Here is a 24249-nt window from a genome sequence, read left to right as displayed (position 1 = left end):
GTTGCTTTCTGTTCTGCTTAAGTTTCTTCCTAATTTAATGAAATCCAGAGGGATACGGAGGGGATACCCACAGAACGGGCCCATTCTAAAAAAAGACTATTCTAAAACTATTCTCTCCTTTTCCACGTATACAATCCCAGGAAATATGTACGAACATTATATTTATTTATATAGTCAGTGTGGCCACACGGACATATTGCATAATTCCACACTTTTTTAAGGGGGGGGCTCTATTATAATGGTAGGGGAAACACAGATGGATACTGAGGCATGACCAATATTTCATGCCTTAGTATGCCACAAAAGACATCTGCGGAGGGCGCACAGCATTGTGAAGGACAACTCTCACCGCAGCCACAGACGGTTTGCTTGCTTAATGTATATACTGTATATTTCACACTGTACATTTATTTATAAATGCACTTTATCTGCTCTCTTGCACTTCTGGTTAGATGCTAAACTGCATTTTGTTGTCTCAGTACCTGTCCTCTGTGCAGTGACAATAAAGTTGAATCTAATTTAATCTATGTGAAAATGAGTAGAGGCAGATGTAGGCTTGTCACAACAGGCCTGAGTAACCATTGATCAACAATCAACAACAGTCTCAGCATGACGAGAGCAGATTTATTTAAACCACAACTGTAAGATAAACAAAACAAAAGGCTGAAGGACCACACACAGTAAGGAGTAGGATGGGTCATCAAGAGCAGTGGTCCCCAACCACCGGGCCGCGGACCGCTACCGGTCCGTGGGCCATTTGGTACCGCACCACAGAAAGAATATTTTTTTTTCTTCTGAAAGATGTTTTATTTTGAAAATTGACCGGCTGTTCGTGGTGTGAAAAACATTGGCTTAGAAATAAACTTCGCACAATTCAGTGTCTACATCTGTGTGCCGCGGCCAGAGCACAGAAAACAGTGGCCCACAATAACTAACTAAAAGCCACAAGACAAATAACCACTTCTCCTTTGGGCTGACCTTTTTGCTCTATTGAACTAGTGTCACACCTCAGCGTGTACTGCAATAATACAAACACATTTTGTGGATAAAACGCTTTCAAAAGCCTTTTTTTCCTCGACACACACACACACAGGAAATGACTTGTGGCCACACTTGATGCGTAATCAATACATAGCAATCGATGCTAAACATTAGCTGTATTTACTCCCAACTTTCCCCCTGTATAGATCTGCACTGCTAAAATAACCCCGGGACGAAGTGGCGCGCAAGGAATAATAATAATACTGAGAGCATCAAAGAAAGGAAGTGGTTGACTGTGCTGACAGCGAATATGAAAATAAATTCAGGTTTCTGTGCAAGCTCAATTATTACTTGTCTAGTTCAACGCAGAGTGGACAGCCGGAAAGCTGTTAGGTCTCTAACCGGTGGATGCCACACACACACACTCTCTGGTCAAACAAGGTCCCGACGTGCTTCCAGGCAAGTCATCGCGTCTGCTTGGTGATCAAGGTTACTTTGTCTGATGATTAAATTAAGCCCACTGCTCAAATCAGCCGCGGCTTTTAAATCCACTTAATCTAATATCTGTGCGCTCACATGGAAATCCAGCACATGGTCTGATCTCTCCTTCATACATATGAATGAATCAGATGAGGCACACATGGACTTTTTAATAAAAAGCCAGTACTTTCATTTCAGCAGGTGGCCTCATACGAGCGTTCACACCCAACGGTGCAGGTCAACCCTGCTCTCCATTTCAGCGGGGGGTCAGCAAGTAATGGCACTGATGGCTGAACATTGGACACTCACACAGAAAGAAGCGGTTATCTTCCAAAACAACACAAAAGAGGGGCAAACAGAAATTGAAGGCGGCAGAAAAGCCCCAAAAGGGGGTCTCTAAAAGTCCTTTGCTCTATGTCCTTAAATGCCCAACTCTCAATTTCGAGAAGAAAATTCTCATCCATGTCACCGACACACATTCCCCACCCACAGCCTAGCATGCTACGTTAATTACCAATGTCTGTCAAGCTTCTTGGTAGGGAAATTACACTTGTTTTTCTTGTTGAGTCAAGATGAGAGAGGACAAATTAGAAGTGAGAAAGACCAGGAAGTCCCTTTCAGCGTGTAAAGAGGAACAGCCAAGCTCATTATTAAAACTGAGAAAGCCACAATGACTTGTCTGTTGTCAAGGAATATTGATCATCTTGCTTTGGTCTTTTTAGCTTTACTGTAAAGAAACCCAACATAATATTGCACCGTCTGTCCTCCAAGAGAGGGAAGCTAAAGGGAGTCCCTGTCATCACTCAACTGCACAAACAGAGACATGTGACTGGATAAAAAATGCTCACGGTTTCAACTCAGGACCGTTTGTACCGTCAAATTATGTGAATGAAACTAAATCGGCCCAGCGGGGCCCCTAATGAACCGGTTGTTTGCACCGTTTGTCCGTTAGAACAACTCTCAATGCAACGTTAAAGCTCAAGGTTGAATGAGTGATGAAATGAATATTTTATTTTCCATTTAACTGAGGACCCAGTGGACATTCTCCGCCATGGAGCCACATGCCTAATAAAGACAACAATGGGAGATAAGGCGATTCACGCAACTTGGAGCTGTCCACCATCTACATGTACACGCGTTGCCCAGTGAGCCGCTCAGGTTTTGATGCTGGGAGTTGCAACATGTCGATGGGCTGGAGAAGCATTAGTCCTTTGCTACCGGTGGACTGACATTTGAAGCGGCAAACTGAAGGACTTTGGGTTTAATATCATGTTATTAGAGCATATCGGCTGCCAAAAGGTGTCATTTTCTTCCTCGGATTTAAGGCTCAACACTTTGGGCGTGAGCGCAACCTGGCTTCACCCCTCATCCCTTTTCTAGATGGCCTACTATCCTCCTTCTCCTCAGTCTCAGTCGCTCCCTTCCTCAATCCCCTCCACCAGAGAGCTGGTCCCTCGGTTCCTGCCTTATCCCATTACTCACACACCCTCCATGGTATTCAATTACACCCCTTCAGTGGATTCCCAATCCCTGTGGGGTGCGGTGGTGTCCCTGGGATAACAGGCGGTTGGCTGGCTTCAGCTGGGAATAGGGAATAGCCTCCCTTCCTCTTGAGGGAAGCAGCAAAGGACCAAACTATCCAGCCTCTGCCCTCATTTATCTCCAGCTTTCTTTACCCGAGAAAGTGAGAAGGAACAAATGACTGAACACTGGAGCGGTGATTCCCGCGTTCATTCCTCTTCCTCTCCTACCGGCGGTGCATCTTTCTAGTTTGAGAAAACCCACCCCTCGGGGAATACATTGGTTCTGTTTTTATGCTTTTTCTCAGAGGAATAAAAGGAGTGGTCTCTTTTTTCAGCCCAACACCTTTCACTGCTTACATATGGGAAGTGGTCCCAGGAATAAGGGAGATATTCCTGTCCTTGGAGAAATCAGTAGTCCTCAATTCCCTCCTGCAGTCCCTCATAACACCAGTGGGCTTCTGCTGTGAGGCATTGCAAACCCAATTTATGACTCAATCAGTGATGTGGCTTTGAAAAAAAATGCAAGAAAAGGATGACACCAATAAATACGGAACTTCTCAGGTCGATCTGTGAAACCAACGTAACTTTTTTTCCTCAGAGCAATCAATGAATTAGATCGACTGCGGATCCCTCTGTTCCTCGGGTTGTCAGATTCACTTTCACGAGCGGTCGGGGTCCCTAATCCCATGGCCTCTAAGAAGTTACTGGGTGCTGCCTACACGAGGGTCACCTTGTAGGATCACCCAAGGCTCTGAATGGTCACACTTGCCTGCGTAGACTCGTGGGCATACATGTCGGGCCGCAGTCTAATTCAAAGCTTTGTGAGTCGGTGTGACACAAAGAGCGATTCCTTCACAGCAGTATTGTTCGGTTTAAACCGTACTTACACAATACAAACATGTACTTTGGACTGCAACTGCAATCATTTACAGCATCAATTCTGACAAAATAGTAAGTGGGATAGTAAACCCCCAAACAAAAGGAACACCTGTTTTGCCAAATAACTTTAATATTCAAAATAGTTTTACCCTCATGTCACCACACTACTATTTGCATATCCTTATTTAAATATTAACAGCCTGTCTACCGGTCAAACGCCTGTGCTGAACTTTAGGTTCCATCTAATCCATTCAATTCAGGTTTATATGCAATTATGAAAATGTATTTCTTTTGCTTACATTGACATTTATATTCAGTTTCTAGTTACATTTTTATTGTTCTTTTCAGACAACTATGTCACTTGATTTGTGTCCATTGCTTAACCTCCTTGCATCTCTTCTATGCATCTCTGCGGTTGTCTCCTAGTCCTCAAACTTCCCCCGGTTTATCTCTTAACCTTCCTCCATTACGTTTATCCTCGATCTAATAGTTTCTAAAAGATTTGCCAGTTTAGTTTTCTTTTCCTGGCAGCACATCGCTCTCCCCAGTCGCCTCCCTTTCTCCCAACTGTCGCTTTGGCGGATTTTGGCATCGAGTGCATCTGCATCTCTCGTCATTACACTTCATCCCAGCACCCACCTCCCTTCCCCGCAGACTCTTGTTGCATCCCTTCGTCCTTTTATCTTTCTCACCCCTTCCCTTAAGCAAAGTGGGGCTATTAGACTCACATCATGCGATTGAAAGATAGTGGAAAGACGGAGCCAGCCCGTAACTTTTATCAAACGCGTAGACGCATCAGCAGACGTGCGCACCATTGCAGGGTGACGACTGTGAAAAACTCGTCTCTCATGCGCTTCTCTCATACAACATCAATTCACACTGCAGTGTGTGTGAGAAAGAGCGAGCGATCGCGAGTGTGTGAGCTGGATGTCTGTGCAAATGTACGCGTGTGTGTGAGAGAGGTGGAGTCAGAGCGAACATTGTAAGTTTTCATTGGCTGCAACATTGCGGCGTGTAATGTTGCGTAGCACGCAGGCAGCCAATCGGGAGGTCCCCATACGCTCCGTTTTATGAATGAGACGGCATGTATGCGAAGTACACACACACACACACACACACACACACACACACACACACACTCTGGGTGAGAATACTCCGCAGTGATGTAATACAATCACACAAAGCAGTCGACGCGCTTGTAACTAATGCAGTAGGAACTGAATCAGAACAGTTAAGCAATGTTTCTGCTAAATTTTGGAATAACATCAATTGATATTCTGGAAAATGTATATCAAATTTAAAAAAACAAGAAGAAAAGCAATTTTCTGGAAACGTTGCATGCTATTTATACCTGTGGTACCAGTCTAAATAAAATATCCAAACATGCCGAATGTTTTTCTCCCTTCTTTGAAAATGCATCTAGTCTCCCAATCCTAAATTAATGATGCATTTCATACCAATCATAATTGGTAAGCCGTTCATTGTCTAAATGGTGTAAAATAATACTGTATGAAACGCGCCGGGCGTAGCACGAATACTTGCTCATCAATAAAAAGCACACATCCTCTAGCTCTGTAAGCCATATCCTCCAACCGTTTGTGTCCAAACCAGGAACTGAGAACGCCTCATTTGGCTGACATTGTGTACTGGGGAGTAATTTTGCCTAACCGGTATGTAAATTCATAACTGAAGTGCTGTGTGTGCGGCTGGCAGGCAGAGAGGACATTGGGAGGGGAGCAGAGCGGCCAAAAACAATCAAAATATCCTGGTGTGACTTTCCATGAAGGGTGTTTGAGTGTCTGTGTGTGCACGTGCATGTGTGTGCGCGCACCCATATGCGAGCATACACGCCTTTCTATGAAGTCACTATTTGGCACAGTGCTCTGCTGCTCAAGAGGGGGGTTGGTGGGTAATGTGTAGCAGTTTAGTGCCACGAGTAAACAGTGCCCTCTTTGGTTGCACAGAGGAACAGAAGCTGAGCGCGAGCCGCGCTCAACACGCACGGGGAGTCAAGCCAGGGTACAGGGTACAGGGCACAGGCACCTGGAAAGGTGAAAGGTGGAAAACAAAGTACGGGGTGGACCTTCCTCAGGTTGCTCAGAATTACGAAACATTTAATTATATTTTATGAATAAATCAACTTGCTGGCAAGTAATTCCCATCAACTGGCAAAGCACAAAGACATTGGAGGAGAAAAAATACCCATCTCCTAAATATCATATTGAGAATAAATATTGTTATGATAGTGCCATGTTGCTCTCAGACTCAAGAATGAGGAGCACCCCCCTCCCCAACCAATCTTTGTAACCTCTAGCCACTTTACACTTAACCTTAATCAATAAGCCTTATTATGTAAAACTCTTCATGTCTGGTGATGTCATCACAAAATATTGATTTCAGTAAGAGCATTCGAGCAACATTAATGACCCCATAAGATGCTGTGCAGCCTTCATGGACTGAAAGTTACAACTTTTGAAACTATGAATGAGAACACAGAGCATCTTTCTCCAGAAGGATGACCTCATCCTGATATTGCGGCGATGCAGTCTTTCAACAAAAGGCTCTTCCAGTAAGCGAAGGATGCCACCTACAGGCCACCAGAAGAACTTCTACTATGTCTACCAGGTGATGTCATAGTTTGAGAGTTGGCGAGCAGATGAAAGAGGGACAGGGGCGGGAGGGGGGGTGTGAAAGAGAAAACAGGCAAGAAGGATGTGAGGGAGGGGGAGAAGGTGATGTCATGTTTGCAGAGCCGCAGAGGCCGTCTTTGTACGAACTCTTTGATTAAACTCAGCAGATCGGCACTGCGGATACGAACAACAGAGGCGTCCGTCTCATATTCATTGGATATTTTCATTTGTAGGACACGGTTCAACCAACTCAACGTCCCACTTTTCAGTCTATACACCACCTCCTTCAGAAGCCCAATTCAATCCACTCTCCACAATTCACTCCCAACAATTTCATGGCATTCTAGACAATTGCATTGCATTCCATACTATACCATTCAAAACAATCACCACCTGTGCTGAGTGTAATCTCCCCTGATTCTGGCCATGACAGGCAATTTCTCCTTCCAACAACCTCAGTGAAAAACACTGGAATGAGAGTATACATACACACACAAAATAAATCATTTTCTTGATAATTTCTTACGGAGTTGAATAAAATAAAGAAACACGATAAGAATCGTCGATAAGGATCTCTATGTGGTCACTCCATGGCCTTACTTTAAAGAGCAGAGAAGGACACAGAAAGAAAGCCCAATCCAGAGATTAGAACGATTCAATATCCATAAAGGAATGCTTCAATCTTCCAAGTGTGTCACATTACACCTTCTTTGTCTTGAAATAAGTCTTCCTGTGCTGAGGTCCTTCAGACTCCCAGAAGCCATGTAGTGTAATCACAGTCTGAAACAGATTTTTCTCAACCAGAAATTCAAAGCGGGAAGAGAAAACAACCAACTATAAAAATAAAAAAAAGTCTCCCATAAACTCTCCCTGAAAGACAATGGCTAGCAGGCTACTATATTCATTTATACATTTTTCTGCACTGCGCAGCTTCTGTCAAATTTCGGTCCCGCCCCGGTACTCTTCACTCCAATAGATATCTAGCGTACTTGGTGGATTTATGTAATCTAAAACAACAGGGTGAGACAGCATAGTAGACAGAAATGTGGAAAGAATTGTTGCCAAAAAGAGAAAAGCAGCATAATGGGAGCTAGCCGTTTAAACGTATAAAAGTTGATCGTTGATTGACACAAATAACACCAGTTACTGCACTTCGAAAAGGAAGTAACGTGACACAGCATTTCTGCTACTAATGTTTTCACCATCACAGCAATAGCACTCAATTGACATCTTGGTATCAAATTATATGGAAAGCTAATGAATTCATCAATATCCTTTTGTCCCGATGTTTTAATACAGTTTGATATTTCCAGCTCTCTTCGAAGGACATGTGCGGCCCTCCCCCTATGAAAAAGTCTGGAATAAAAAAAACATGCGCAAATGTGTCTTTGCATGCGTGCATGCATGTGTCACTCGCACCAGCAGATAAAGTAGCAGCGCATTACCTACCGCCCTCCTGGCCCGACTACTGCCACCCCCTCCCCTGAAGTTGTAAACCTAGTGGAAACACTACATGTGTGCTGGAACTTCACTCTTAAATTCCTCCAAGTGGAGCACATAAACCTAAATTTACATTATTTGTCAGTAGAAACATTTCCCTTATAGTGCAACAGTTAAACTTGCTATATTAGTAAAAAGTACAAACACACATTGCTGGGAACGGATACTTGCAGTGAAGTGAAGATTTGGTATCCAGGGATTCACCACTGACTATCCGATCAACAACACGGCCACAATTTAGTACATTGACTATTCATGGTGCAAGACAGTACACCTGTGTACATGATCCGGATGGTAACGTCTACCTCCATTTGAGCAAGAAACAATCTTCACAATTGAAATAGATTGAAGGTCAAACAATGAACACAATTGATATAAAGCCTGCGTAAATGGTTTGACAAAAGGATTAAACAGACACACGTTGAGTCCGTTCTGCCTTCATTTGATGCTCAAAAACTGGTCATGGAGGGAGATGGTGAGGTTTTACATGTAACCAAGCTCACAGAGCTGGAATCAAACTGGGGACATTGCAGTAATGAGCCATGCACTGTAACCACCTGGATACCAATGCGCTCCAGAGAACACCATTAAAACAAGAAAAGGTGGCAGAGACAGATCAAGGGTCTAAACTACCAGATTAGGGCCTGCGTGGTGGGGGATGCTGCCTGTGTTCATGAGTAAATTGCGTGTGTGAGAGAGCGAGAGTCAGTGAGTACATCTGCATTTTTGAAGTGTATGATTAATGTCCCTCCTCGGCTGTGGAGACCCCATGGTGAGAAAAATGCCGGAGGGGTTCATTTTAACTCCCTCTTTTTTAGAAATAGTCTCTCACACAACGATCAATGATGGTGTGTGACACACATGCACAGACATGTTTTGACAAAAAAGAAAAAGGGTGCTACTTTACATTGCCTGTATTGGTGATCTGTGGTCCCAAAGCACCATCTGGTTGGTCAGTCGATCCATTCATTTTAACCCAAACCATCCTTAACAAAGGCGTGGTTTTTTTGCATTAACCGACCAAATCATAACCACAGCAATGTCAGTGTCTGGTTGAATGATGTCAATTCACAGTCACAGAGTAGCAAATATATTGGAACGCTGCGTCCTCAATCACAACGCATGAAAGACAAAATATAATTTGCACTTGACGATTTTCCAACATTATGAACAAAACAAAATTCTGGGCACCTAATAAGTGTATGTGAGTGAGTGCGTGGATGCATGCGTTTGTGTGTGTGTGCCTGATCACTACCCTCAGTCAAACAGACACGCAGAGTTGCAGATTGTGTCATGGATGTGAAACTCCATGACACAGACAGGACCGAGAGAGATAGAGAAGGTGATGCAGGCGAGTTGCTACGTTTTAAAAGAGTGTCAACCGTACTAGCGCGCTGGGTAGTTCTCCCCCATGTGAGGTCACAAGGATCTTTGCTGACTTCACAAACACAGCAAAAGAAAGAAAAAAATGCAGGCAGCGGCTGAGTCTCTAAATATACCACTACACATTGAACTTGTGGGTCATGAGTGCTAGAATTGTTTTTGTATCATTCTATACAATATTTTTTTAGCAGGATGCTGCATGTTGTACCTTTAATTTTTCATACCTAAATACGTTTGCTTTGCATTTGTTGAATAGCACAGTCTAATGAACAAAATTCAGAGCCACAAACAGTGTCCAAGTAGAATAAGACACACGGTACGGTTTACTTACAATGCAAGATTGCCCCCTTGTGTTTAAAAATATCAATGACATCACTAAACTACTCTACCATTCCAGCTGATTATTTGTTTACTTCATTCCAGTGGTCTAAAATAGATCACATCCATCCATTCTATATAAATATTACTCCATAGTTTTCCTTTAGTAGTACAACTTCTAGAACAGTTTTATTCATTATAGTTCACAATAGACTTAATACAAACCACCACAAATGAGTCATTTCTCACCAGTCATCATGTATCCGCTGGCAGCTAGCTGTCCGGCCATGTACTCTCCATCAGAGTTGTTATGACTACAGCCCCACGTTTTCATCCAGATCTTTTGGGTGCCAGGAATCAAACTAAAACAAAACAATAACAGTGAAATATGTTCTGGTTATATGATGTGTAAAAATGTTGGTTATTTCGTAAAACCGAAAAGACCAGTTTAGTGTGTTTTGTGTAATATTTCTTTGCCTCTACGGACCAATATAAAACTTAAAATTCATGAGTCTGGGAAAAAAAGTTGTTTGTTTTTGAGGTTTGCCGAGATTGATTGGTTGTTGTTTTTGTCTACACAGCATCAGCCCAAAAGCTACTGAATACTGGAGATTATCACAAGATACTCTCGTCCACTACGTCAAACAGTCCACATACCTGTCAGCTTGGAGCTCCTCATGGCTCAGAAGCTCATTTTTCTTCCTGGACCTTGGAATGATGTTCTTTCTAGCAGATTGTCTCTCGAGAGGAGTAGGGTCGCTGGAGGACACCATGTCCTCAATGTCGTCAATCAGAGAGTCACAGGCGGACGGCATGATGGTCTGACAATGAGAAAGCGCCATTGAAAGCATTATTCTATACACCGTTTACCATATATATGCATCTTGAAATATGAAGATATATATCTTTGGATAGATAAGATACAAGAGAGTCAAAAGTTAACCCGGAGATTAGTAAACCCTTGATTTCCAGAAATGGATGTTGCAAGTTATTTACAATGGCCCACATCACATGACCCCAATAAAATCAAATGTAATTAAACAGAACTTAGATTACATTCATTATCACATCGTTTTTATCAAAATGCTGGGTAATTTATAGGATGACGTGACATGTGATTGCACAATTGAATTGGCAAACAAAGATGTTGAAAATCTTCAGCATACCACGTAGCATGCAAAGAATGTTTTTTATTCTAGATGAATCTGTAAATCATTTAATCAATTTTCATTTGGTCAATAACACATCAGAAAACTGATGGGCTTTTTCTGAAGACCAAGGTAATTTTATCAAATACTTTAGTAAGACCAAATGTAAGACAAAAAATTGCAACAAAAGTTCATATTTGAGAAAACAAAATCACTTAATCTAAATCGCCACTTTTCGTAGATCGTTGGAGCTCGACAATACATCCAAAAGCAGGTTATGTAGAATATAAATTTCCTTAATTTAAAAACAAAGAAAACACTCTAGACACATTTCTGGAGCCTTCACAGTGGTGATTAAAACTGATATGGAAGTTGGAAGTTCTTTAAATGTACATTTCTAGCAATGTTGGTTAGTCTATGTTGGTGATGAGGAAAGACACGGGGAATTACATTGTGTCCCATTCTTTTAAAACACAGGGTATAGAATTCATTACCTTGATGATCAAAGAATGACTTCCTCGTACTGATTACAGCAGCACTAGTTTCTTCTGACACACCTGAGTTAATTAAGTTAACTCAGCATGAATATATTTTGTCGTCCATCATTCTAGCTTTAAAACAGCGCAAAATCCTTTTCATATTTGAATTGAATTCCTCCTTCACTGAAAATGTGTCAGAATGTGACAGAAAAACCAAGCAAGCAGGTCGAGCATTACAGTACCTTTAGGCTTTCCTTTACTTCACATTGTCGTAGTAAATGCACATTAACCAAACTACGTGATGCTATAGCTGCTTTCCTTACCAGGTTCGCCGTACAACAGAGTTTAGCTTTCTAACCAACTGTTGGATGCATTAACTTAAATACGCCACCTAACGTTAGCTTCATTGTAGTTGACACCGTAAGTTGGCAACCTATGTTCGCATAGCCTAACGTTACCTATGGTCTTTATCAAACAAACCTAATAACTCGTAGTTGCGTTAATAACGTTTTAGCTATCGGCTCAAGGTAACGTCAAGTAACGTTAGTATACTATTTAAATTACTGTCACCGTTAACCTAACCGCATGGCAATGTACGCATGAGTTTTAGCCCACACAGATTACAAACGCGCATGAAAATGTCTGAGCCGATTCGATAGATACTTGGCAGGCCGTGGTTTGATTTAACGTTATTTCTGTAACATGAGCAAGCTATCCCTTAGCTTGACTAGCCTCTTTGGCTAGCTACGACCCACGTGGCCCTGATTTTGGGACAGCCAGAGCTCCTCCGACGCTGTGAAACATTCGTACCTGGGAAGCGATGTAGTTGTTGGTTTAGAAAAGTAGGACTTTTGATACAAGGGGTGCTTTACAAATGGCAAATTGCACTATTTACACCATCAAAACAGTTGTCACCCCTCTCAGTCGGCCATACTTGTGCGTAGCTACGGTGGGTGAAGAGGGACAAATGAGCGGAGTTCGTTTTTTCTCTGCCTTCTCATGAAGTGTTAATTCAGTCTGTGCGATTAAAATGAGCAATAATGTTAATTGATTTATTTCATTTGTTTTAAACACTCGTCCTTAAAGACGATATAATATAATATACAACACATTTCTATATTCATATAGCCTTTATTCAAATTTTCAATTACAAACACCCAGGGTACAAAAAACAAGTCCATTTAGCACCTCCACCCCTCCCAAACAAATGCAACTTCTTCATTTAAACAGATGTTAAAGAAACTTGTATAGGTGAATAACATACATCAAAGATCAAACATTCAACAGCACACAGATACATTCACTCAAGCATTCAAATTTCATTATGATGGGACTTCTCTGTAAATAGTGGAAACAGGCGGCGATATCATTTTAGTCAATTCTTTCCTATGAAATAGTCAACTTTTCACATAACCCTTACAGAAGATTTACCGATCAGAATATTTTATTTGGTAACAGCTTAAGAATAACCGTAGAAAAATAGCAGGTACAACAGTGCTGTTTCAATGGTCACTACAGTCAACACCACATTCAACCTAATTCTGCTTTTCTGTAAGCTTTAATAACATGAATCACACATAGAAATGAAGCTGTAATTTCATGTAACCCATCAAATAGTTTACAGACTCACCGGCAATGACACAAGCTTAAGCGGTGCATTCAAATCTTTAACATTCCATTAGAAACCCATGGAGAGGTACAATCTACAATCCAAAAATCCTGTTTCCATCATGTAAAAGTGGATGAAATATTAGAACCAGATTCTGGCCACTTGAAACAGATTGAGGTAAATATAATTAACTTTGTTAATGTCCTTAGAAAATAGCACAAACAAGGTTAGTGGACCAAATGGGGAAAATATTGAGCTTGATTTTCTCCGTAATTACATTTCCCACAATCTCCCATGTGCATAAGACAATACATTTTCTTATGCACAAGGTAGATTGTAATCAGAAGATTTCTGTGCATTAAAGTTACATATTACAATTCAATTGCAATAGCACTAATAATGAAATATGAACTGTAATTTCTCATCAACTGAATGCATGAAGTTTATGTCAATGATTGCGTTTTGATTTTACCCAGTTGTTTCAATAGGCAATACTCTCCATAAAAATAAAAAAAGGCAGAAAAAAAAAAACTCCCTCACATCATTCCAAAAATAAAACGGACACACAGTGTCACACAACCCCCCACACACAAACACACGCGCGCACACACACACAAATCACTGATAACAGTTCAGTGGGGTACATAGACATGGCAATGTCTCCTAATGGCAGATAGGCCAACTGCAAAAGTATGAGTGCATGTATGCATCATTGAACGTGTGCTACTTTCTTTTAGGAGATGAAAGCAGGACGTAAATAACTTATGGAGGAAGAAAGATTGAAAACAAAACAAAAAAAATATTGCAAGTTATCCGCTTTTCTACCGATAGATAAATACCGATAAATGTGCACCCAAATATTCAAATTTTAGATGCAACAGACTGAGATCGGTTAAAGAGCAAAGGCATACTCATTAAATCAGGGTACGAGTGAAACATCGCACATGTAAAAAGCGTAGTGCGATGTATTATCACACATCTAAATTATACAAGTGTAATTTCTATGAGAAAGGGGAATTTAAAGACTCACTATGGCATTTACTTCTATGCGCTAGTACCTTGTGCACTGAACATTTTAGAAAACTGTACATCAATGTACACTTGGCAGGCTAATCTTTCACATAACTCACACATTTATTCAAGCGCACATCAATCAGATCGAGGAAAGTTTACACTAACAGCAGCAATGTTACCTGCAGCCGCAGGTTTCCCTAGATTCAAAGCCAGCGTGTCGGACGAGATTACACAAAAATACATCGCTCTTCGGTCACCAAGTCCTCTAGCTGGCTCTTATTGATCGGCCACTGCTGGAGACCCAGCGGCCCGGCACAACAACGGTGTTACCAAGCCGACCGCGAAACACTGCTTGTCGCACTGGATTTGCTCAATTTACAAAACAGGCTCTATTATTTTTCTTTGTAAATATTGTGGATATGGGCCCTTGGTTACATGCTGAAGCCTAAATTTGTGCCCCCTGGCCTCGTGGATGACATGGATATCATTCGTTTTTCTACAGGATTAAAATCTATTAAAAAGTCAGCACTAATTGAAACTAAAAGAAATAGGCACCGATCCTCTCTCCAACACTGCTTTCAGTAGACCGAATAGACAAGAAGCATCGATGAGCGGTTTTACCAGTCAAACCACCGTACCATTAAACAGCACAGTGGTTGTGGCCGCTTCCGCTGCTGAAGATGAAGAAATGGGTGAAAAGCCGAAACAAAATAGGCGTTTGGGTCCTGACACATATAATCTCTAAAATGATCCCAGAGTTTCCGTCTGTGTGCCAGTGTGCCCGGTTTGGTAGATCAGTTTTTGCTCAACCCAAAATTTGCTGTGCTATGATGGCTGTTTCTTTGTTGTCAGCACATGGGTGATGTGAAGTTACACACCACAATATCTCCTCCCACGGTGAACATTTTTATATTCATTAAACTGTCAATTTAGTTACAAAATATGAGATGGTCCAAATCACCAGCAGAGAACAGGTGGACAAATCACCGACTTACGCCTTTAAAATATGGATGATACAGCACAGGAGAGACAAATCGTATGCAATGGGGTCGAACAGGGATCAGCCAGAAGGCACACTGCAAGTATTTTGTACATTCAAAACTAGTGCACACTTGTATTATTTGTATTGCCATGTTAGTTTCCTTTTAAATTAGGGAATCATGCCACGTGCACTCAAAACACCGTATATGAACTCCAGTGCGGCTCTAAAGAAGTCTCAATACGGCTTAAATGTACAAAATACCAAGGCAATGATGATTATTGGCCCAAATGCCACAAAGGGTAGCGTGACGAGCGTCTGAGCCGGCACCGAGACACGGACAGATGTCCAGAACCTAATCACAGATAACTGCTGTACTGGTGAATGGCGTCTATTGTGTCGTTTTTCATATTCAATTTTCATTTCTAAAATGTCCTGCATAATGACACACAAAAGACCATTCAGCAGCATGGACCCTACATCTTTGTGTATAGGAATGCATCCATTAGCCTCCACAGCGTTTGGCATTAACACATCTGTATGAACTTTGACATCTGACAAGTGAATGCATCACATGGCTCCTAAAACACCATGTCGATCTGTGTAACACACATTCATTATGGCTGGTCATTGCCACTGATTTCCCAAATTGATCAGACGGATTCAAAAAGTTCTCATTTGATTCCATATCACTCCAGTTAGATATTATTTAAATGGCACACTAATGTTTCTGGGATATTAAAAGGGTATTCCGAAAGAACAAATGGATTATTTAAAAATATTTAAAAGGCAGGGTTGGTAATCACCAGCAAGAGTACACAAGACTTTTAAAAGTGACTCAGCAAACTCTTCAATTCAAGCACCTCTGAGCACTAGATTGACCAGACAGTAAATCTAGCAAGAAAGTTGCAGAGTGCACAACACTGACTTCTCGTCCCCTCGGTCATCCCTCCAAAGCCACTGCTATCGCTGCCCGCGGTGCACATGGGAAACGAAGCGAAGCAACGCATCTGGGCGCGTTGTTATGATGAGCGCGCAGCCCGCATGCGCTCAGTCAGGTGGAAGGACCCATCAAGGGATGCGACGTGCTCGTTACAGTGCCGTCAGCGACTGATGCTGGATCTTTTTCTCTTCTGCCGAGCCATTTGATTCATTGACTGCTGAACTTTAAACAGAAATCTAAAAAATTGCTTTGGAAAATTATCAACGCTGCCTTTAATGTTTACATGAACAATTTAGCGTTTTTTGTGTGCGTATGTGCTTTTCCTTCAAGATGAGTTAACGGTTTCTGCTGATCTTTGCATCTCGTGTGCAATCACACTTGGGTTTCATGCTCACCCACGATGAATATTAATGCCAGGCGGTGTGGGGCGTTTCCCTTCCAGCTGCTCCATCTTTGCGGTTCTCTCTGTACAGTGGATATCCCTCTCCTCCAAATTTATACTTCGCAAAAACAATCTTTAGGATGTCCCTCAACACCCGGCCACAATGGGGGGGCGATACATCGCCTGAGACAAAGAGTAATGGAAACGTCTCTACACTGACCAACGGTGCCTTTGGGGGAAATCTTGCAAGGCCATGTATCTCTCACACAATGAAAGATGGTGGCATTTAGGCCCCAGTAATTCCTTTCCATCTATTTAGAATTGGTTTCCTCTAACTAGTCAGTCACAGGGATCAAAACCCCTCACTGAGTCTCCATTCGCTCTCGCTCTACCGTGACGGGAATCTCTATGACCTCGTGCTAGCTGCACAACAGGTCATCCAGGCCAAGCGAAGGCATTTTATCAAAGTCACAGGCGTCAAACAAGTCGCTGATTCCATGTTCGTCGCCCAAATCCAAAGTGTAGTCCTCCTGGCCCAGAAGAGGAAGGCCAAGGTTTAAGAACGGCCCCAGGGACGAGGCAATCTGGTCATCCGTCTGCTGGAGAAGACTGGTGTAGGGGGACGAGATCGGGGAGAGAGTGGTGACGGACACAGCGGAGGAGGAAGAAGGCGGAGCCAGGGATTGGATGGTTGAAGCGGACGAGCAAGTGGGACCTGTGAAAGAAAACGGGAGTCAACTGGTTACCATTAACTAAATATCTGCATTAGTCACAGTACTTCAGGTTGATAAAATGCCAACACTGTATTTCTTAGAGGGCCGCGTGTTAAAAATGGACAACTAGGTGGAAGTAGCACAAACATTTCGAAAATGCCTTTTAAATAACAACCATGCTAATAATTAGAAAATTGCCAAAAGTGATTTATACAGGCCAGCCTGGTTTCTTTATCCTTAAAGAGAAAGTGCACACCCATGTCTATTGAGACAAACCTTGAAGGACTTTGAGGAAAGGAGAGTTCCCATTGATGTCCATGCCGCCGTCTTTTACCGGACTCCTGGGATCATTCTCCTCATCTGGGCACAGCAGGACTTCTATAGGACCCTTAGTGCTGGTCAGATGGATGGACAAATTCTGGAGAGAAAAGAAAACAATACAAAAATAGAAATTACTAATACATTAGAAGGAGATTTAATTGAAAGATAGCAATTACATAAACCTGCTTTCCATAGCCCTTCAACTTGTAAATGCTCTACTAATGTATAAACGCACACAACAAATATATACACTGACCAGCCACTTTAACACAAATGCCAATGAACCAATCATGTGGCCGCAACTCAGTGCACCGAGGCACGTAGACGTGGTCAAGACAACTTGCTGAGGTTCAACCAGAGCATCAGAATGGGGATTTAAATGACTTTGGTACCCACAACGTTCAGACAAGCTGGTACGAGTACGTCGCAAACAGTGGATTTGGGGAGGTCGGAGGAGAACGGGCAGACTGGTTCGAGATGATAGAAAGGCAACAGTAACTCAAATAACCACTGCTCACAACTGAGGAGGGCAGAACAGCATCTACAGCAGCAGAAGACCACACAACAGGAAACTGTTCTTAACGAGTCCACTGCACTCCAAAGTCACCACATCTCAATCCAACAGAGCACCTTTGGGACGCGGTGGAACTGGAGATTGGCATCATAGGCGTGCAGCAGACAGATGTGCAGCAACTGAGTCATGCCGTCACGTCAATGTGGACCAAAATCTCAGAGGAATGTTTTACAAGCAAGGTGTACCTAATAAAGTGGCTGCTGAGTGTAAACGTTATGTACACCAAATAACCCCAGTAACTCTGTAAAAGCTTTTTACAGGTTTTACTAAAGCTTGCTTTAGACATTGAAACTTAGTCACCGTCATAACAAAAAAGCTTGTAAAACTAATTGGCAGCATCGACTCCAGGTAGGTCTGAAATTAACTGTTTACTTGAGGGAAAAGCAAGTCGTAGGTGATGAGATGACGAGAAGCAGAAAGTGTCGCCTGGACAACCGCAGCAGCTCCAGCTTGTGTGTCGCGTACGTACCTCATCGGGGTCTGCTACTTCTAGTTTGGTGTCGGTGGGCGCTTTGACAACAATAACAGTCTGGTCTCTGAGGTTTCCCAACTGTTTGATGTCTTGGTACGTTACATAGGCATACGTGGAGGAGGTTAAAGAAATAACAACATTGTCTGTAAACATAGATGTATACGCATTCACATGCGGTTTGATTTGTTGTAGGATAATGGAAGAACATCTGCTTTGTATGTGGTACAGAAAATATACACATGTTCAGAATGAGAGGTATCAGAGGTATGAGAGGTATCAAGCACAGTTGAAAGATGACGCCGTGCACATCGGATTTAGATGAGCTATATCTTCAACCGATTCAGCGATTTCTTTAAAAAATACCCATATCAGTACGATTTTACCAGGTTCTAATTACGAGAGCGGAGTAGAAATGTAGATTTCCAATCAAAAGGATATTTTTGATTGCTTTGCAACTCGCTCATGCGTCTCATATCCAGGCTGCATCCCTGGATGAGTTGTTCGAGTCGCTGCTCTTCTTCCCCCATGGCAGAAACCTCTGCCGTTAGTCTCTGTCTCTGGCTCAGTGCCCCCTCCACCTCCAGAAGACTACAGCCCCTGTGAGAGAACAAGAGATCAAAACACATTCACAACCGGCTCAGTTGCTTCACTGCACCTGTATTAATCGGTGAACCGTAGTCATCATTGTAAATATTTGGTAGAAGAAAAGGCTCAAACAAGCAGAGGTATTTCTTTCCAACAGGCTTTGGAACGGAGGGCAAAATGTACACTTAAATATGTGAAAACCAAGTACTTGAGAGAGAAAATGTCAGAGAGGGCACTTACATCCACTGAATGTTGTTCTTTGACTTCTTCTTGATGAGGTGAATGCCTTCTAGTACATTGGTGATATCATACAGCCGCCTTTTCTGTACCTGAAGAAGAGGATGCAGGTCTCGTCATTTCCATCTTAGCGGTGACTTTAACTGCGTCAAATATGAATCACCGCAAAAACAATCCTCAGCACCAACATGAAAAACTTTATCAACGCTTTGAGCAGATCTGTGTTAATTCTTAAGAGTTGTTTTAGAAGCGTCACTGTAAGGATCAAACTTACAAAAAATGTTATTTTTCAAGGCCTTTTCTGTTTGGACCTGAACTTACCTGCAAGGTTTCAGCCGCGAGGTTGAGGTCCAAGACACCGTCAGAAGACTGGGCCAGAAGGTCCACAAACTTCTTTGTCAACAGGCCCAGGGAGGTGTCGTACCGAGTCTTCTCTGGTGGAGACTTTGGAGCTGCAGTAGAGGAAACGAGAAAGTAAGTTTTGCAAGAAAAGTTAAACATTAAACTTTGTAATAATAGTTAAACTTGGACAAGTTGTGGGCTTGTCCAAAGTGTGACAAGAGCATGTTGCTCACGAGATTCCTGTACTCACACTAACTATAATTAGTCATTTAGGGAAATTACGTTTTGACCGGACGCTACGATGAAAAAAAAAGTTCAAATTTTTTTGCGCAGTGCAGAAATGCTGAAGGCAAATTACTCCGGCATTATTAGCGCCCCGTGTGCACCAACAAGATCGCACACTGCTGCGGTGGCCTCCATCGTTAAAAAACAACAGCAACTCGGGTAAAGAGAAATTTCTTTACAAGTTGCAAAGATATTTGTATTCCAATAGTCCTTTCAGTGAAATTCAAGGGATCATGATTGTTACTTCTGCAGTAGGACACATGACACATAAGGCATTTAGATGGATTGGGATGCTGTACGAAGAAAAAGGAAAAGTGGATACTTTAGGATTCACGTTGATTGCTTCTTATTCCCATTCATTAGGTGGGACATTATCGGGCTGGGTCGATCTCTATTGCACTTCGAGAGAGAAATAAGCGTTCTTGCTGAACTTCCGATGGGGACGTCCAGCATGCCGAACAGCAGCGTCCAGCGTGTCGAACAACCGTGTGAACTGGCGGAATCGAGGCCGTTCCTCTATGCAACTTGGTCTGCACGGCTTCCACACAGGATGACGCTGCATCGCTGTGCTGTCGTACTGTTGGTCACATGTACAAAGAGGGCTTCTTACTTCGGGGGGTCTTTGGCCGTGCTCCATTGGCAACCGCGGTGCCCACTCTGCCTCTGGTCCGGACCGGCTCCGACTGGTACTGGTGGTCTGAATCGTCGAGCGCCAATCGCCTTTTTGCCTACGGGGACAAAAATGCAGTTGAAAACATACGTTTGGGGTATTTAGCTGGCATCTTCATTACTGACGCCACCATGAATGTGGCGCGATTGCTAAACGCTTCATTACTTTGATCTTACGTGTCTCAAATATCAGAGTGCTTAGCAATTTACAACAATTGTTAACACAAGTAATCCTTAAAAGGTTTATACATTGATGAAACCGTGCACATGGCACAGAAATGCCAGCTTTAATTTATTGGTGATTGAATCGGAGACGTCCTCATTCGCTCAGTTCAGTTCAGTTTTATTGTTAAAAAAAAGAGGCATTTATTTTTTAGTCTTGTGCAAATCCAGTTGGTGATTTCTTCTTTTCTGAATGCATTGGCAAAGACAAAAACACCAACAAGGCCCATAAGAGTATTTCAAATATTAGATTCCAATCATATTGACCAAGAATTATAAACTTTAAAAAGTAATTTCCCACACCTCTTCTCAGAATATTCAAATCCACATTTTGGGGGAATATGGATATAATCCAGTAGTATCACCACATATGTTACATTAATCTCAAAGGTTACCAATGGCCGACCCCTCAATCAATGCATTACTGGTGTAGCTTAACGAAAAGTGAGGCACATTCATTATGCATTATACATTTACGTTTCCACAACAGCAAGCATCTTAAACGTCCTCCACGTACTGAAAACCATTTAGGCCCCATGTTGAACATCCCATGTCATTACAGAAGCACGACCTGCCTAGGCGTCATCAACAGCACTGGCCATTTGTTAAATGAGAATACTTTTGGTTAACATTAATGTTACACCTGGCCTAGTGGATTAGTGAATAGTTTGTTTTGGTTTTTGGACCCTTGGAACTTCTGCTTTGGCATCAATCCACCCCGATTCAGCCGTGTGAGCGACACACCGAGGTGTTTCCCTCTGAATCCCAGATAGAGGCTCAAGTCAAGCAACACACACACGTCGCATACACGAGGACAGTGAATCCCCGCATGCAACACGGTCTTGCTCGTTCTCAAGACCAAGTCCAAGAAAGAGTAATGTGCCCTCTGTTGACTGTCAAAATGTCAGCCATTTTATATCAGCAAGCAGCTTCCCTCTCCCCTCCTCACCCCCCCCCCCTCGCCTGGTCACGGCCATACAGGCTGACGAGAGGCTGCTTTAGTTCACCAAAGACGAATGGCCGTGAACAAACCGACACCCCCGAACGCTGCTGAAACTATTCAGTGCGGTTTGTGCAGCTCGAGCACACAGGAAACGTGCAATCGGTTCCACGGCAACATAAACTAGTTTCACTTAAACTTGGTACGAAAGGGCACCGTAACGTCACACTTCATTTACAGATGTAGGGCACATAAAAAATAAAAAAAAAGATTAAGATCGAGGCCGCCAACGAGTAACGTTGTCCTCAAAAATCAATACTGCTAACGTTACTAGCCCTGAAAGCTAACCACACTTCTAAGCTTCATGCAAGTTGGCTTGACGGTTCAGAAAGGACCGAGACGCCTCTCGGGTGGCTGGTAAACGGCAGCGGGGCTTTAGCTCCCTGTAACACGGCGCACTTGCATGTTAAGCCACTCGGGTCGGTTAGTAAGCTAATAAACGAGGTAACTAAGGTCCAAGCAGCTCAACGCCCCCCCCCCCCCACCCCCCTACACCCTTCACCCCCAAATTAGGGCACCAACAGCAGCGACTAGGCCACCGCTAACGTTACTCATCTCTTACCAATATTTCCATTTGGCTGCAAAGGTGAAGCGGACTAAAAAAAGCGCCACCATGAAGTTAGCATAGCACGCTATTAGACATTTCTACGTTACTGCAAAAGCAAAACTAACTCAAAACTCTGCGTTTACATTCTTTGCGGTCAGCATAGCACCCAACTAACACAGTTGGGTAACTTAGCTAGCGGTGGTTAGTTAGCCCCCTCGCTATAGGGTCGAGGGGAATGCCCCGGCTAAGCAGCTAGCGCTAGCTGCCCGAACAACAAGCTCGGCTAGCCTAGCAAGCTAACGTCTTCGTCGCGTTTTTGCGGCTAGTTGTAGCATGTCAAACACGTTGAAACGAGCTGTGAAGAGTATTACCGGCGGTCTCCCCAGAGTGGGTCGTTGTCCTGTTCCGTTTGCGCCGGCTTGCTGTGGAGTTGTGTAAATGTTGTTTATCTGAGGTTCGGATAAACACACATTCGATGTCTGTGTAATGTTGCAAGGCGGTGGGGTGGTTATTATTTGGATATAGGTCGCGTTGGATTGACCGGCGTTCAGGCGATCCGTGAGAGCGGTTAAAATGATATTATTGTCCAGAGAGCCCCCGACCCCTGTTAAAATCACTTTGTCCGGAGCCGAGGAGATCCCTCTCCTCATCTTGCGTACTCGGGGTAACCCCTTTCTTGTCTCTGTACTTTCAAGCCCGTGTTCCTGCTAATCCTCCGAAATAGTCACAAAAATAATCAGACCGATGTAAGGATGACAGTCTGATGCATCGACTTTGGTAAAGTATTTTTTCTTCAGAAAGTGCATTTAGGCAGATGCAACGGATTAAAAAGTAGCGCAACTCTCGTCCCCCCGTCTAGAAATGGCTTCAGGAAACGGCCTGATGAATGAAGGGATACGGTTTACGCGCTCAAGAGCCCTCCCGCGAAACTCAGATTTCCCGGGAATTTTTCAAACATAATCTACATACGCGGCGCTATTGGTCTGTCGGAGGAGAGTCCCCGCCCTTATTTCAGCCCTCTTCGCCAATGGCGGTTCACTATTTGGTGCGCCACGTGTTCATTGGCAGATGTAAACAGGACGCGTCATCTGACGCGCCTTGCAAGTTCCCCGACAGGACGCTAAGTGACGCAAAAGACTTGATTGCTGGAGAGATATGTCGCAGACAAATGGTCAGATGTCCTCCATAACGTCCGGCCCTCTTTCTACGGATTGTTTTTTGTGCTCATTTGTACATCGGGGTGAAAGTATGATTGTTGGGCACTAAATTAAATGCTGACCTTCTTCTAAATAAAACGTTGCTTTGATTTCAGATCAGTTGGCAAAACCGGTTGACGACTAACGACTTAAATACTAAAAGCTCTTACCTCTTTTCCGCATGGTTGGTTCAATTTGAATGCGAATATAGTAATTATGCATATGTTTTGCACAGCTCCTTCCAGGGCCTGTAGGGCCTGTGTACTTCCTTCCTAATTTCTTGCAAGCCTACTTTTACACTGTTTTATGTTGGCTTCTGGTCGATACACATTTTCAATATCAGTTCATTGCATTGATGAAATCAAAGCTAATTGTGCTGTAAGTGAGCATAATGTTATATTCACTCATCAGAAGGGCAGCTTGACCAATGTATTTAAATTAAATGTATGTTTTACATTGCAAGAGAAGGCCTGCAGTGACCTGGTCTAATTGTAGAGCAGACCCACATAAGGCACAATAGAAAAGCATCTGCATGTTTTTGAAATTCAATTGGAACATACTATTTTTCCACACATCTCAATGTTTTGTTTGTATTCATTGTAGAAGGACTGCGAGAAAATACTGTTCTCCAGAATTGCCACCACAGACAGCCTGTTTATAATACTAAAAGTATATGAATATCAGGAATCAGGAAACATTTATTGCCATAATATGTCAGACATACAAGGAATTTGACTTGACAGTTGGTGCATAACAGCAGACAGTACGACAATGGACGACAAGACAACAGTGCACGAGGAATAAAATAAAATATAATGCTATGGGTTAGTAGTATGAG

General features: G+C 42.8%; 2 protein-coding genes across 3 annotated transcripts in view; both read right to left on the bottom strand.

The window, feature by feature from the left end:
* cdkal1 (CDK5 regulatory subunit associated protein 1-like 1) overlaps positions 1-12292 on the bottom strand; it is a 165242-nt gene extending 152950 nt beyond the window's left edge. The window contains exons 1-3 of the mRNA XM_040164344.2: positions 12132-12292; positions 10352-10515; positions 9944-10056 (exon numbers count right to left, since the gene is read on the bottom strand). Coding sequence (XP_040020278.1) covers positions 9944-10056; positions 10352-10509 — 271 coding nt within the window. The 5' untranslated portion in view covers positions 10510-10515; positions 12132-12292. The remainder of the gene's footprint in view (positions 1-9943; positions 10057-10351; positions 10516-12131) is intronic.
* Positions 12293-12432: 140 nt separating this feature from the next.
* On the bottom strand, positions 12433-23145 carry LOC120810090 (transcription factor E2F3). 2 transcript variants are annotated; one of them, XM_040164357.2, is made up of 8 exons: positions 22587-23145; positions 20388-20505; positions 19472-19602; positions 19154-19242; positions 18767-18925; positions 18326-18440; positions 17238-17379; positions 12433-16963 (listed from the first exon to the last, which is right to left on the bottom strand). In XM_040164357.2, exons 1-8 carry the CDS (start codon positions 22863-22865, stop codon positions 16668-16670), a joined length of 1329 nt encoding a protein of 442 aa, XP_040020291.2. In that variant the 5' UTR covers positions 22866-23145; the 3' UTR covers positions 12433-16667. The 2 variants fall into 2 exon arrangements, with proteins under 2 accessions (XP_040020291.2, XP_040020292.2); XM_040164358.2 differs by lacking the exon at positions 22587-23145 and adding an exon at positions 22231-22505.
* Between the last annotated feature and the right edge of the window lie 1104 nt (positions 23146-24249).

Source organism: Gasterosteus aculeatus, chromosome 20, assembly GCF_964276395.1.
Source record: "Gasterosteus aculeatus chromosome 20, fGasAcu3.hap1.1, whole genome shotgun sequence".
Classification (NCBI taxonomy): domain Eukaryota; kingdom Metazoa; phylum Chordata; class Actinopteri; order Perciformes; family Gasterosteidae; genus Gasterosteus; species Gasterosteus aculeatus.
Note: the sequence above shows the minus strand (reverse complement) of the source record. Positions and strands in the feature narration are given on the sequence as shown.